The sequence below is a fragment of the Danio aesculapii genome, chromosome 8 (assembly GCF_903798145.1).
Source record: "Danio aesculapii chromosome 8, fDanAes4.1, whole genome shotgun sequence".
NCBI lineage: Eukaryota > Metazoa > Chordata > Actinopteri > Cypriniformes > Danionidae > Danio > Danio aesculapii.
Window position 1 is genome coordinate 9,060,944 of NC_079442.1, and position 13,298 is coordinate 9,074,241.

The 13,298-nt window shown below is 37.0% G+C and overlaps 2 protein-coding genes across 4 annotated transcripts in view; both read left to right on the top strand.

Annotated features, from left to right (window-relative positions):
* Window positions 1–6,276, top strand: part of LOC130233207 (membrane-associated guanylate kinase, WW and PDZ domain-containing protein 1) — a 153,747-nt gene extending 147,471 nt beyond the window's left edge. The window contains exon 18 of the mRNA XM_056463135.1: window positions 2,166–6,276. Within this exon, the coding sequence (XP_056319110.1) occupies window positions 2,166–3,265 (1,100 nt within the window). The 3' untranslated portion in view covers window positions 3,266–6,276. The remainder of the gene's footprint in view (window positions 1–2,165) is intronic.
* A 3,121-nt stretch (window positions 6,277–9,397) lies between these two features.
* iqsec2b (IQ motif and Sec7 domain ArfGEF 2b) overlaps window positions 9,398–13,298 on the top strand; it is a 166,390-nt gene continuing 162,489 nt past the window's right edge. For all 3 annotated transcript variants that reach the window (XM_056463128.1, XM_056463129.1, XM_056463131.1), the window contains exon 1: window positions 9,398–11,042. In XM_056463128.1, the coding sequence (XP_056319103.1) occupies window positions 10,600–11,042 (443 nt within the window). In that variant the 5' untranslated portion in view covers window positions 9,398–10,599. The remainder of the gene's footprint in view (window positions 11,043–13,298) is intronic.

Consider the following 13,298-nt stretch of genomic DNA (forward strand, 5'->3'; position numbering starts at 1 on the left):
GAGGATCCAAATGCAAGACAGGCTAATAGGACAATCCAAAAAACCAGTTGAGGGTCAGGACAGGCAGCAAACAATCATGAAACAAGAACAGTCCTAAAACAAAACACGACAAGGAAAACACAAGTAAAGCATTTAGAAATCTACATACATACAATACAATAGTCCAGCTAATGTGTATCAGCTAAATGACTAATTAGTGCAGTGGATTATGGGAAATAGAATCTCTGAGAGTAACAGAATTCAATGATGGAGTGTCCCCTAGTGTGGACATTTTAGCTGGTAATCTTGACAATAAAAAGTCTATATAATATTGAAATATTGTTTATATAACAATACTGTTATTTAAAACAGCAGTGAGTGATTCAAATGTAAATCATTGTGCTCTACCAGATAAGTTTGGTGCTGTGGCCAAATTTCTTCAAATTACAAGTACTAAAGAAGGTCTGCACTCAAAATCACAAGAGAAAAGAAAAAAATAAAATTTCAGTCATGTGCCTTCATCAGTTAAATACAGCAGTTAGTGACCATAAAAGTATGTTTTTTTATGATTCAATTATTAAAATAACAACAAAGATAAATCTTTTTACTATGCACACAACTGTTTTTTAACCACTGATAAACTTCTGGTGAAAGTTTGATGTAACAATTTTAATAAGGTTCTTTTTATTGCATTTATAATGTAATTTAACTATAGTCTGTAAAATAGACTTAAGCATTCATTTAGTTGTTCAAGTATAAAACAAGATGAAAGGCTGTTTAAACGCAAGCTGTCAGGAGCAAGAGGCGAGCACCAAAACTCCATTGAAAATAACAGAGCTGCTTGTTCAGTATGAGATCCACTTTATAATGTAACTCAATGAAGAAGATCCATGATTTTAAACAAACCAGACCTTAAATGTAGCAATTTTATAATGGCATAACAGTTCACCAGAAGTGCCTGAACTTGCTTATCCTAAATTAAAGCATATAGCCCATTATTATAGCAAAGCTCTTGGTTCTCTGAGGTATTGTTTTGATGCTGTCAGTGTTTAAATTTTATTTTCCAATTTTCCCTAAATTCATAAAATTCTGTCCTTGCCTTGTCCTTGTATTTGCTGGCATTGAGCGTCTTTTGTGGAATATTTGTGGAACTATTCAATTTGGCAAAGAAATATGTGCCACCCCCCACACTCCTCTTCTCTGCCATTTAATGTGCTGTTATTGTGCTTTTTTTGTTGAGCTTGCCAGATATTGTCACTATCAGGGCTAATATAGCCAACACAAAACCCCAAATATATGATATGAGTAATATCACACGAGGAGCAGTGCGATATTACTGTATATCGGCACTGGTGGGATGTATATGAAGATATACAGCCATATCGCACTGCTATGAGTGTAATACTGCGTTTATACAACAGTTCGACAGCATAATCGTGCGTATAAAAAAGAAAATCATACAGGGTTATACAAAAAGTGGCCAACACAAAATACATATATTCTTAATATGCGAGTCCCATCTCACTCTCAACACAATACAATTACTATGGTATAAATACAGCACTGTAACATATAAAAGAGAGAGGTCGACTTAGAATATCACTTACCAGTTTTATAATGATTTGATCAGCTGTAGTTAGAGTTTTTCTCCTCTAAGGGCTTATTATACGGTCTCTGTCGCCATCTGGTGGATCGACAACGTCAACCGTCTTTGCTCTGCTCAGTATTACAGGCTGTATTAAAATAGCCACTATTCTTATAAATAAACTGCATAGTTTCAATCTAACCAACTACATTCTCGACTAAAAAGCCTCAAAAGAACATTATGTTGTCCAACGGCTGCAATATTTGTCAAACTGTAGTGAGTTCATTGATCTGCTGTCACTCTATGCGGGCAGAGTAATACACAAAAGTAAAGGGGCTGTAAGAGTGCTGTTATTGCAGAATATTGCACAACTATTAGCCCATCAGAACCAGACAGAACTGTTGTATAAATATTGACATATTTATACATACATAAATATCAACATTGTCTGTTTGGTTAAAAAAAAACTCTTGCAGTAATGCATTTTTACATAATCACATGAGTAAATATTTTCTGTGATCTAGCCCATCATTAAAGTTTTTTTTCCTCCATTTCTGTTTCTCTCTCTGTCCTCATCTGTCTGAATGCCTTTCTCTGTCAGACCGTGATCACATCACAGCCGTCTCCTCCTCACCCCAGCCCCTTCAGTCGAGTTTGGCTGCAGTGAGCCACCGCCGAGCTCAACGGGACGCCACATCCAGCCTTCAAAAACCAGAGAAGACCAACCGAGGGCGGAGAGAACCGAGGGAGAGGAGTGACGGAGGAGACCGCGAGAGCCCTGAAAGACTCAAGGGTGACCGTCAGGGCAGAAGGCGAAGGTCAAAAGACGACAGAAGGAGACGAAGGTCATATAGCTTGCCTAGAAACACACTAAGAAGACACAGCGATCAAAGCATGAAGGTTGAAAAGGTTGAAAGAAATGGGAGAGAGATGGAGAAAGGTAACAAGAGGAAGGTGGACAGGTCAAAACGAAGCAAGAGTGAGGAGAGGGTGAGAGAAAGAAAGAGCGAAGGAGATGAGAGTAAGAACACACAAACCATCAATAAACACAGACTTCCTGAGCCCAAACTGCAGTGGGAGGAAAATGAGGAGGAGGAGTGGGATGGAGAGACTGAGCAAGAGTGGACGAGAGAGAGAGAAAGGCTGAAAGACAAAAAACGGGAGAGGGAGGAGATAACGTCTCTTGATTCAGAGAGCGACGGGGAATTGGAAAGTGAAAATGAGAGTAAGATGAATGTGGAAGCGCTTGAGTGGGAGACGAACAAAAAAAACCATCAAGACATTTCTGAGGAATTGAACAGAGAGCAAGATACAAGTTTCCATAAGCGCTTGCCTTATTTGGGCATTCGTGTACTTCCTTCAGACATTCAGTCCCGCCCTCTTAGACGCATTTCAGACCACTCATTGGAGGAGCCTGTAGGAAACAATGCATTTAATAGGACGCCGTTTGCTTTCCTCACAACTGAGCAGTCTGATTACGCAGAGTCCGAGTCAGGAGCCAGTGTGTCTGAGTGTAGCATATCGGCAGCCAGTATCTCTGGTCTATCAGTGTATATGACTGAAAGGTGTCATTTGAATAGCATACACAATTCCCCGGAGGCCTTACTTCCAGGCCTGTGGTTAAAACCCAGCTTGGAGAGACTCATTAGAGAGGGTGAGGAGATCAGGATGATGGGGAAAGGTGGAGGAACCGAATGTTGATTTACTGTCTGTTGCTGTCTGAATAGCTACTTACACTGGTGTATTACCTCATGTTTAGGTTTAAAGTGGCAATAAAAAGGAAGTAGCAAGAGATGGTTTATTGTGAATTCTGAATGAATCTAATAATGGAAAGGTTGAGTTCAAGGAGTGGAGGCAGATCAGAATCTTAACTTGCTTTCGATTATAAGACAAAGGTAATGAATGTGGATGAAGTGTTTAGAAAGAGAGAAATGTGACAGTTGTTCCACAGGAAGTTTAAGTAAGGACATTTTTATTTATAATCATGAGGAAAAAGGCCAGGACTTACCAAGACAATGGTCAAGCTCTCTTCGCCTCTAGTCATGTTAAGGTCAGAGGGAGTTAGCCTGAATTAGAGTTGGCAAGTAGAATTGGGATTGACCATCATTGAAAGAGTGCTGTGATTGGCTGTTCAGCTACGAATAAGAGCGTGAGAACAAAAACTGAAGTAACGAAACTAAGTAAATGTCACAGGTCATGCGGAAACAAAAAAAATGGCTGTCATGTTGTCATTATTTAGATGTCAGACATATTTTCATGAGCAAATCCGTATGTGTTGACGTAAACACGTAAACACGGTTTTGTTTATGGTTTGTATGCGTGCAGCACTAGTTCTGGTCTTGCTTTGTGGAATGACAATACAGATACTGCCACCTACAGGTGTGGAAAGACGCATCCTCTTATGCAGAGTCAGAACACACACTCTTGTTTCAGTTGGCTGTCGTCAGTTTGGTGTGTTCACACTCAGCTTTTTGGTCCAGAAGGGACTAGACCTAGCCAACTAAAGGCCACAGCACAGTTTGTTTTAGTAGTTGCTAGTAATTTGACGTCAACTTGATATGTTCCTGTTTTTTTTGAACATCTGTGCTTCATTTATTCACAATAAGATCAATGACATACATTTAGAAATAAGAAAGGGTTAACTGTCTTTTATACAGCAACTTTAGCTTAAGGTTTGTACAAATCCCTCACCTTAAATATTCAGTACTCACAAGAGTATCATAAAAAAAATAAGGTCACATTTAATGCTGTTCTGCATAATGTATTGGTTGAAATTTGAACCCAGTCTCATTGTAAATCCACTAATCCAGACAATGTTTTTGGAAAACTGCCACCCACAATTGATGTAAATATCCCCCCAACCTCCTCCCCACAAAAAACAAAACAAAAACATGTAAATAAAAAATGCATCTACACTGTAAGGAACGTCAATCAATTTGTGTTGGGAAAACATTGAGGAATGAAGTACAATTTTTAGTTTCTAAAAATTTAAGTACCGTAGATTGAACATAAAAGCAGTTAAGTTGTCCCCCCAAAAACTCAAAAATTGTGTTGTTTCAGCTCATTTTAAATAAGTAGTTTGACCAAACAGCAAAAGCAAGCTTGAGTGTAGGACCACAGAACCAGTCATAAGGGTCTTTTTTTTTTTCTTAATATGAGATTACGTTATAAGTTGAATAAATAAGCTTTCCATTGTTTGTGTGGACTAGACATTACTTGGCTGAGATACAACTTGACAATCTGGAATTCGAGGGTTCAAACGAATCAAATTATTGAGAAAATTGTCTTTCGCTTATTGTAGATTGCGAATTAAAATGTTTTGTGGCTGTCCTACAAAGTCAGTGAGCTAAATCGTTCACATGCTGCATCCTTGTACTTATGACGCAGAGTTCTCAGGTATCAGTCCTCTGAATACTTAAGTGGGTGGCTCTTTTGACTTCAGCATTAAGCATTTTAAATGCATATACATTTATACATCAAGCAGGGGCTTATGCAACCAGACTTGCAAAAGAGGAAAATAACAAGCAGTTTGTGCCAACAGTTTCATAGTACACAATGCCAAGTTGCCAAATTTCAAGTAGAAGTCTGTTTAGTGTACAACCATTTAGAACAAGTTACCAACTGCAAAGAATTCAGAAAAGGCATCATGGTTGTATGTTTTGCACAAGCAAACACCATTTACAGAAAAGTAGTATATTTTTCTCATTTAAGTGTTTTTTTTTAACTCTCCCACTCCAGCTTGCTCTCTCAGGCCTACAGTATCTCTCCCCTCTTCCACTTTGTCCTCCACAAAGAAAGTCTGCAGTTACAGTATCATCAAAACATCTTTATTTTTGCACCAGACTGTTTATACAGTACAATATGTTGAACTTGTATGCAACAAAATGATTGTGTGTGTTGGGTCAAAAATTCTTTTTCATGGTAGCTCATGTAAACCAGAGAAAGACTATGATTACGTTTTATTAGCTACAGATCAGATGCTGAATGATTATTATTAAATGCTACTGTTCAAAAGTTTGAGGTCAGGAAAATAATTTACCAAAACAATGACAAACAGTGTATAACAGCAACTGTTTTCAGCATTGATTAGAATAAGCAATGTTTCCTGAGCCCCAAATCAGCATATTATAGTAGTTTCTGATGGATTGTCGGACACTGAGGACAAAACTAATGGCTGTTGAATTAGTTTTGTCATTATTAAAATAAATTTAAGTAAATATAGTATTAAAATGAAGTAATTTTGAGCAAATAGCAATTAATTATCTTACCAACAGCAAACATTTGAACAGTACTCAATAGTTTATATTTGAAACATTGAACATTGAATGATTTTTGCAACACCTATTGTGCTTGTTCCTTGAAACAGGCCCCATCTCTGCTAAGTTGATTTTAAAAGGAACGCTCCACTTCTTTTGGAAATAGGGACATTTTACAGGTCCTCTAAGGTTAAACAGTTGAGTTTAGCCATTTTTGAACCCATTCAGCCAATCTCCAGCCCTGGCAGGAGCTCATTTAGCTTAGCTTAGCATAATTCATTGAATTGGATTAGACCATTAGCATCACATTTTTTAAAAATCAAAAGTTTTTTGAAACTTTTAATGTTCCATCAGTCTTAGTACATGATGTAACTACAGAATAATCACGCTTTAAATTAGATAATTCTATAATTTTTTTTTTTATTTTAACCAATGCTAATGGTCTAATCAAATTTAATGATTTTTGCTAAGCTAAGCTAAAAGAGCTTCTACCAGACCCCGAGATCGGCTGAATGGATTCAAAAAGGGTAAAACTCAACTGTTGTAAAATGAGCTTATTTCCAAAAAAAGTGGAGTGTTCTTTTAAGGGTTATTGAGTAATTGAACCTTTTTGTGAATGGTGTGTCTACATGTTAACTGTTAAAAGGCCAGATGCTGTATTTGCTATATTTCTCTAAGAGCACCCCGTAAAATTTATGGATAAATTATTATTTGTTGTGCCCTCTGGGTCTCTGATATCTCAGGGAACAGATATGTAAATATAATTTTATTTATTTTTGGAGCAAGCCCTATACAGTATATACCCTCAAAGTAGCTCCTATTGTTGCCTTGTTAACGAAAGTCTTCTCTTGTCTGCTGACCTTGGCCTCTGTGATCTCAATATTTTATGTCATTTACGGTGAACATCCCCTTGAATCATTTCCTGCAGGTATGAATAACACAGATCGACTGCAAATAACTGACGGAGTTGCAGTGTGTATTCGTTTCAGATGCAGTATTTGTTAAACTCTGATGTGAAGTGAATCTCTATCAAATATGAATAGTAAATGATAGAAAAGCCAATGATAGCAGTTGTGTCTGTCAACCAAATAAAAAAGAGAGACTATTGTGCAGAATGTTTCTACCGATAAGTTGAAATTTGCAATGTTATGTGGCTTTGCGCCAAGCCTGGAAAACCTCTTTAGTTTAATGCACCCATGGTTTTTACTCTTTATCTTTATTGATGAAATAGTAAAAGTAAAAGAGAGGTTAACTGTATTATGCTCTTGTTAACTGTAGCTTAACTAATTATACTGATATTTTAGCATTAACCTAAAAAAACTGTGCCTACTACTGTATTTATCAGTTGTGTTCCTCGATTCAATTAAGTTCCTGTCATCAAACGCAAAACATCACCTAATATTGTTCATACTGTGTGTTCTACTCTTGTACGCACATTTAATCTATGCATAAGATGATGCCATTTAAAATAATTGGGACAGCAGTGTAAATCTGTGCACCCCAGCAGGTCTGGGATCAGTGTGTTGAAGTCAGTTCGGTCTTGGTGGTCCACATTTTTTCAAACATATCGTAATATTCAGAGTATGAGCCAATGCCACATAAGCTTCACTAACATACGTCTCTGTATTAATTACACGTTCAGTCTGACGGGCCCATTTTAGAGTCTCACGATGTCCATACTAATGTTTATGGCCATATGTACCAATTGTAAATACATATAAATATATAATTATAGTTCTATATATACATATGATATTATGTTTCTATTATGATTATATTGTTATAATCCATTGTAACCCAAATGCAGGTAATAAATTATATTAAAGAGTTATATTAAACAGTCATGTATCTACCTGAGATCAGCCTGGAGTGCATTTTCTTGCTTTGTGTGTGCGTGCGTGTGTGCGTGCGTGCGTGCGTGCGTGTGTGTGTGTGCATGCAGAGCTGAATGTGGGTGTAATTTCTGCCCTGAGCAGTAGATGACACCAAAGCATATTAAAATGTACTGATTCCATTCATATAATAGAAATAACATTTCTATACTGTTATTATTTGAGATATTATTATTATTATTATTATTATTTATTAAAAATGGTGGACTTGTATGTTTATGATATGTTTCTGTTTCATTTAAATGAATGAGCACAGTTCTGTTGTAATAGTATAAAAGAGTTCCTTTCATTTCTACCTTATTGTATTTTTATTAAAATTTCTTCTTGATTAGATGCTTAACGGTCAATTATAAATTAACTAATAACTAATTACTGCATGCTGTGGTCAAGTGACAAACAATAGTATTTAATATAGTTTGTAAATGTGTGTTTTTTTTTTTATAATTGCATAAAAACCCTACTGAAAAATACTTAAACCAGCCTAGGCTCATTGTCTGGTATTAGCTTTTCAACCAGCCTGGTTTTAGAGGGGTTTTGGTCATTGCCAGGCTGGCCTGACCATAAGACCACGATGGAAATGACTGGAAACCAGCCTGGAAATGGCCAAAACCCCTCTAAAACCAGGTTGGCTGACCAGCTAAAACCAGCAGGTCTTTTTTTTTTTTTTTACATTTGGGACATTAAGGTTTAATTATTAGTATTAAAATGCTGTTTGAGCTAGCAAATCATTATTCAATGTTGTCAGGTTACCATTGAATCAGGTAAAAGAGTTATTTCACTAATAAAAAAATAGATAAACAAACAAGCAGCAAACAAAAGAACAGCAATTGAAATCATGATATTGAAAACTACATAAATTCCAGTGGTTTCAACTACAATACTATTAAAAACTTTACAGAATGATCAACTGTTTTTAAAGTAAAAATGTTTACAAACGTAACAAAGTCAGTGTTTATGTTTTCTACAGTGTTTTGGGAGAAAAGGAAGGTAATAAAAAAGAAAAAAGACAACCTAAAAATAAAATTAAAAAAGGTGGCGACATGGTGGGTCAGTGGTTGTCTCTGGTTCGAGCCCCGGCTGAGTCAGTTGGCATTTCTGTGTGGAGTTTGCATGTTCTCCCCATGTTGGCATGTGTTTTCTCTGGGTGCTCCAGTTTCTCCCACAGTCCAAAGACATCCACTATAGGTGAATTGAACAAACTAAATTGTCTGTAGTGTATGAGTGTGAATGAGTGTGTATGGATGTTTCGCAGTACTGGGTTGCAGCTGAAAGGGAATTGCCTGTGCGGCATATGCTGGATAAGTTGGTGGTTCAATCCGCTGTGGTGACCCCTGGTGAATAAGGGGACTAAGCCGAAGGAAAATATTAAAGACCCAAAGAAACCATTAAAACGAACAAATTCTATGAGGGTTTTCTGTTATTGTAATTCTGTTTGTTTGTTTTTGTTGTCTTTTAGTAAGTAAATCACCCTCTTCATTTTACTGTAGATATATCGTTACCATGGTGATTTATGTTGGAATATTTACATCATTTAAATGCCCAATCTGTTTGCTTGAGCTTCATTTGTTGAAATCTCTCTCTCTGTTGTGCGCTGAAAAGATCCTGCGTGGGTTGCCTGTGTGACGAGCGCTGGAAAGACTAGTTTAACGCATCTCTGCTTGCCAGTTGCTGTTGGATCTGTCAGGTGAAAAACGCGCGCACGAACCTGAGCATCCGCGAGACCAAGAGCATCCGCGCGCAGAGCACTCGGTCAAAATACAGGGGAGCGCGGAACTTTACAGCAGGTGGTGCACCTCGGTTTACGTCTAGGAAAAGTCCTGATGATGTGTGCAAGAATAGATAAAAGCCGTGACTCTTAAACGACGCTGTCATTCAAACTGACGTCGAGGTTAATAAACAAACAAGACGCGCAATTTTTACGAGGAAAGCGGAGCGCAAGCGATGGACTGAAAGCTACCCGTGAAAATGGGTTGAAGAAAAGAGGAGTGTAAGTAGGATCTTTTTAACATGTGGAGCCATATGTGTCAATTTTATTTTAAAAAGCCTATTTGATTGAGACTATTTTGAAGAAGAAGAAGGAGAATAAGGAGAAGAAGAGCGCGCACTCAGCGCGTGCAAGTGTTTCATACTTTAAATGCTTTACTTAAAAATGCCTCCTTTGGTGCTTTATATAAAGGCAGTTTATTGAAGTTGGACATTACATATATGATTCAGCTTTATGGAATTGTACTTTTGTGCTAATGAAGAAAGCATTTTCTTCACTTTAATTTTACAGTATGTTGTCTCTGTCAAGCTATAGTGGATTTCAGGGATTGGATTTGTATCTTTTTGCTGCTGTTCCCAATTTTCCACTGTGCTACCTCAGCATGCAGGAGTTGTGTGTAGCACAGCAAATCTCAAGATGACTGGATTTTGCAATGACTGGGTTTGTGGAAACAGAAATGAACTTCAGATATCATTTCTCTTGTTTTGTGCTCATGGTTTCGTGTCATCAGATGGACTCAAATGGATTTTTTTGTCAATAAGCTCAGAATTGTTCATGCCATTCTTTTTCTTTCTATTACTTTTTCTGCATAATTTTTCTTTATTAACTTGAAGTACAATCACCGCTAATATACAAAAGCTCTTGACCTTTGAACTCTTTTGCTGAAAACTGAAGTTAATCAACATACCTTTTAAGAACTGAAAGGTTCACAGATGAAGACGCACTTGATGCCTATAATAATGGTGCTCTAAATGTTCTTTGCTGGTGTTTTTTAGTTGTTGAGACTGATGTTGCAACATATAGGATAAAGACAGCTCTATCCAGCTTCAACTTTTAGGCTCTATTGTTTTATCTCCCCCCCACTGAACCTCTCAGGTGGGGGGGGGAGGTAAGACCCAAACTATGGAGTCCAACCCAGACAGCCCAAGTCGGGCTGTGGAGTATCTTCTGGAGCTCAATAACATAATTGAGAACCAGGCCAAACTTCTAGAGACCCAACGTAAACGCATTGAGGAGCTCGAGACGCAACTAGACCGGGTCAACCAGGAGAACCAGGACCTGCGACATGACCGAACGCCAACCGAGAACTCCACACAGATCCACAACTACAACCAGAGCTCAAAGCCGATCCAGCCGACATCTCTACCAAACCACAATGCTGGAGGTGTTCATCAAACTAGCAGCAGTAATGTCCCCTCATCCACGGTGCCTGGTCCAGCTCGCCGCACACACACAAGGCTGACCCGAGGCTTGTCATGTGGGTCGGCCCCTGTTGACAAAGATAGAGGCCGACTGGACCGGAATGACAGCTCTGGGATAAACAACACCTCCACCCTTCGGAAACAGTAAGTACCTCATTCCTTTACTTACACTTTGTGAGGGCTGATGCGGGTTATTGGTTGTTTGGCCTGCAGTATATGGTATTTGTGCTACTTTAATTTAGTTTTTAGGGTATTGTCTGATTGGAATATTGTTCCAGGAATATATCATACTTTGTGAAATCACACTAAACATACACACACGCACACGCACACGCACACGCACACGCACGCATGCAACCTTGAAGGCAAAATGATTAGCCCTCCTTTGTACTCATACTTCTTTTTCAAATGTTTCTCAAGTGCTGTTTAACAGAGGGATTTCAATACATTTTACAATAATAGTTTAAATTAGTCATTTATTTATCTTTAACAAAGATAGTATGTAATATTTACTAGTTATTTTGCAAGCTACTTGTATCCGGCTTATAGTGCAGTTTAAAGGCTTAACTAGGTCACTTACGGACAGTTAACTAGTCAGGTTAGTTAGTTAAGTAAGTTAGTTAAGTCAACAGTGGTTTGTTCTTTAGCCAATTGAAAAATTGAATTTAAAAAAATCTTAAGAGGGCTAATATTATTAACATTAAAACATTTGTTTAATAAAAACTTATTTTATATCAGCCAAATTAAAATACAGTCTTTCTCCAGAAGAAAAATGTATATAATACTGAAAAAATTTCCTTGGTCTGTTAAACATCATTTGCTCGAAAAAGAATAAAAATGAAATTAATATTTACAAGTGATTTAAATTACATAAGTGATTTTTAAAAATGATATTTATACACACATACACACACACACACACACTAGGAATGTAACGATTCACCGTGAGCCGGTTAAAAATCCATTTAAATATTTGATGTTGAATGAATCACAATACATTCTTTGAACAAAGGGGTGCTGTGTTTACAGGTGCAAACTCGCTTCACCTGGACATAAGCGACAAGCAAGAGGTGGGGTGGCAGACTAAAATGACAGCAGTGAAGTGTGCCAGACAAAACACAAACTGTATGCAAATACTTCAAAAAGACGTTTACTTCACTAACAGAACAATGAATATGATGCACATAAACTGTCAGTGCAGTGAAAAACTACTGTCACAGACACCTATACGCAAAAAAAAAAAAAAAAAAAAAAAAAAAAAAACTGTTAATAAGCCAAACCACGCTGACCGGATGATTTGCAGCTCCGCTTGCTCCTGCGAGTGCTACGGAGATCATACGGTACATCAGTGTTTTCATAGCGAAAGTGTGAAGATGTTTTGCAGACTGAAAGAGAAAGTTGTTCTGTTACAGAAGCAGGTATTAGATTATTTTTACCCTCTCCTCTTCAAATTAGTTTATTCATATTTTATTAAATTGATTATTATTATTGAATATTAAAAATGTTCAAGGTAACCTCGTCTTACTTGTATCACACTGATACTTATGCTAATTAATTATATAAGTAATATTAATTATTCTCCTTTATAATCATGTTCAACTCCAGTCTCTATCCTGCTATATAGTTAGTAAATATATAATCATTTTTTTTATGCCAGTGGCCAGTCCCCTGGATCAGAGGGTCTATTGACCACCTCTGTACACATTGCACAGGCTTACCTCTCCACACCAACCATCTCAATCCCCAGTGAAAGAGTTTTTTTTTCATCAGCAGGGGAAATTGTAAATGTGCAAAGACCTTTGCTTACGCCAGAAAACAGATATGCTGATATTTTGTCTTAAAAATGTAAAATCCCAGCTCAAAATCCCAGTCTTCTTTAGTTTATATATTTTTTTTGTGGCAGAAAATGTTTTATTTTGCAAAAAATGTGCAGCATTAAAAAAAGAAAAGAAAAAGCTCTTCACCACAAATATGTTTCATTAATGTTGTTAAAAAATCGTGACTAAATCTATCGTGAGATTAGTATCGAATCGTGAGTCAGGTGAATTGTTACACCCCTAATATATATATATATATATATATATATATATATATATATATATATATATATATATATATATACAGGCCGACCAGTGATGATATACAGCTACATCGCACTGCTAGAGTGTAATATTGCGTTTCGTAATTGTGTATAAAAAAGAAAATCAAACACGGAGAGTCTCAAAACCCTTTTGTAAGAGGAACTTTCTCCCGCCATTCTTTCACATCTGCAGCTGACATCAGAACAGCAGAAGCCATTACTCATTTACCAACATCACTTTAGAGCTGGTATTTGAATGATTCTCTAGCGTAATATCTAAAGCAGGCTATTTTGCTCACATTTTAAGATGATAAGGCTAA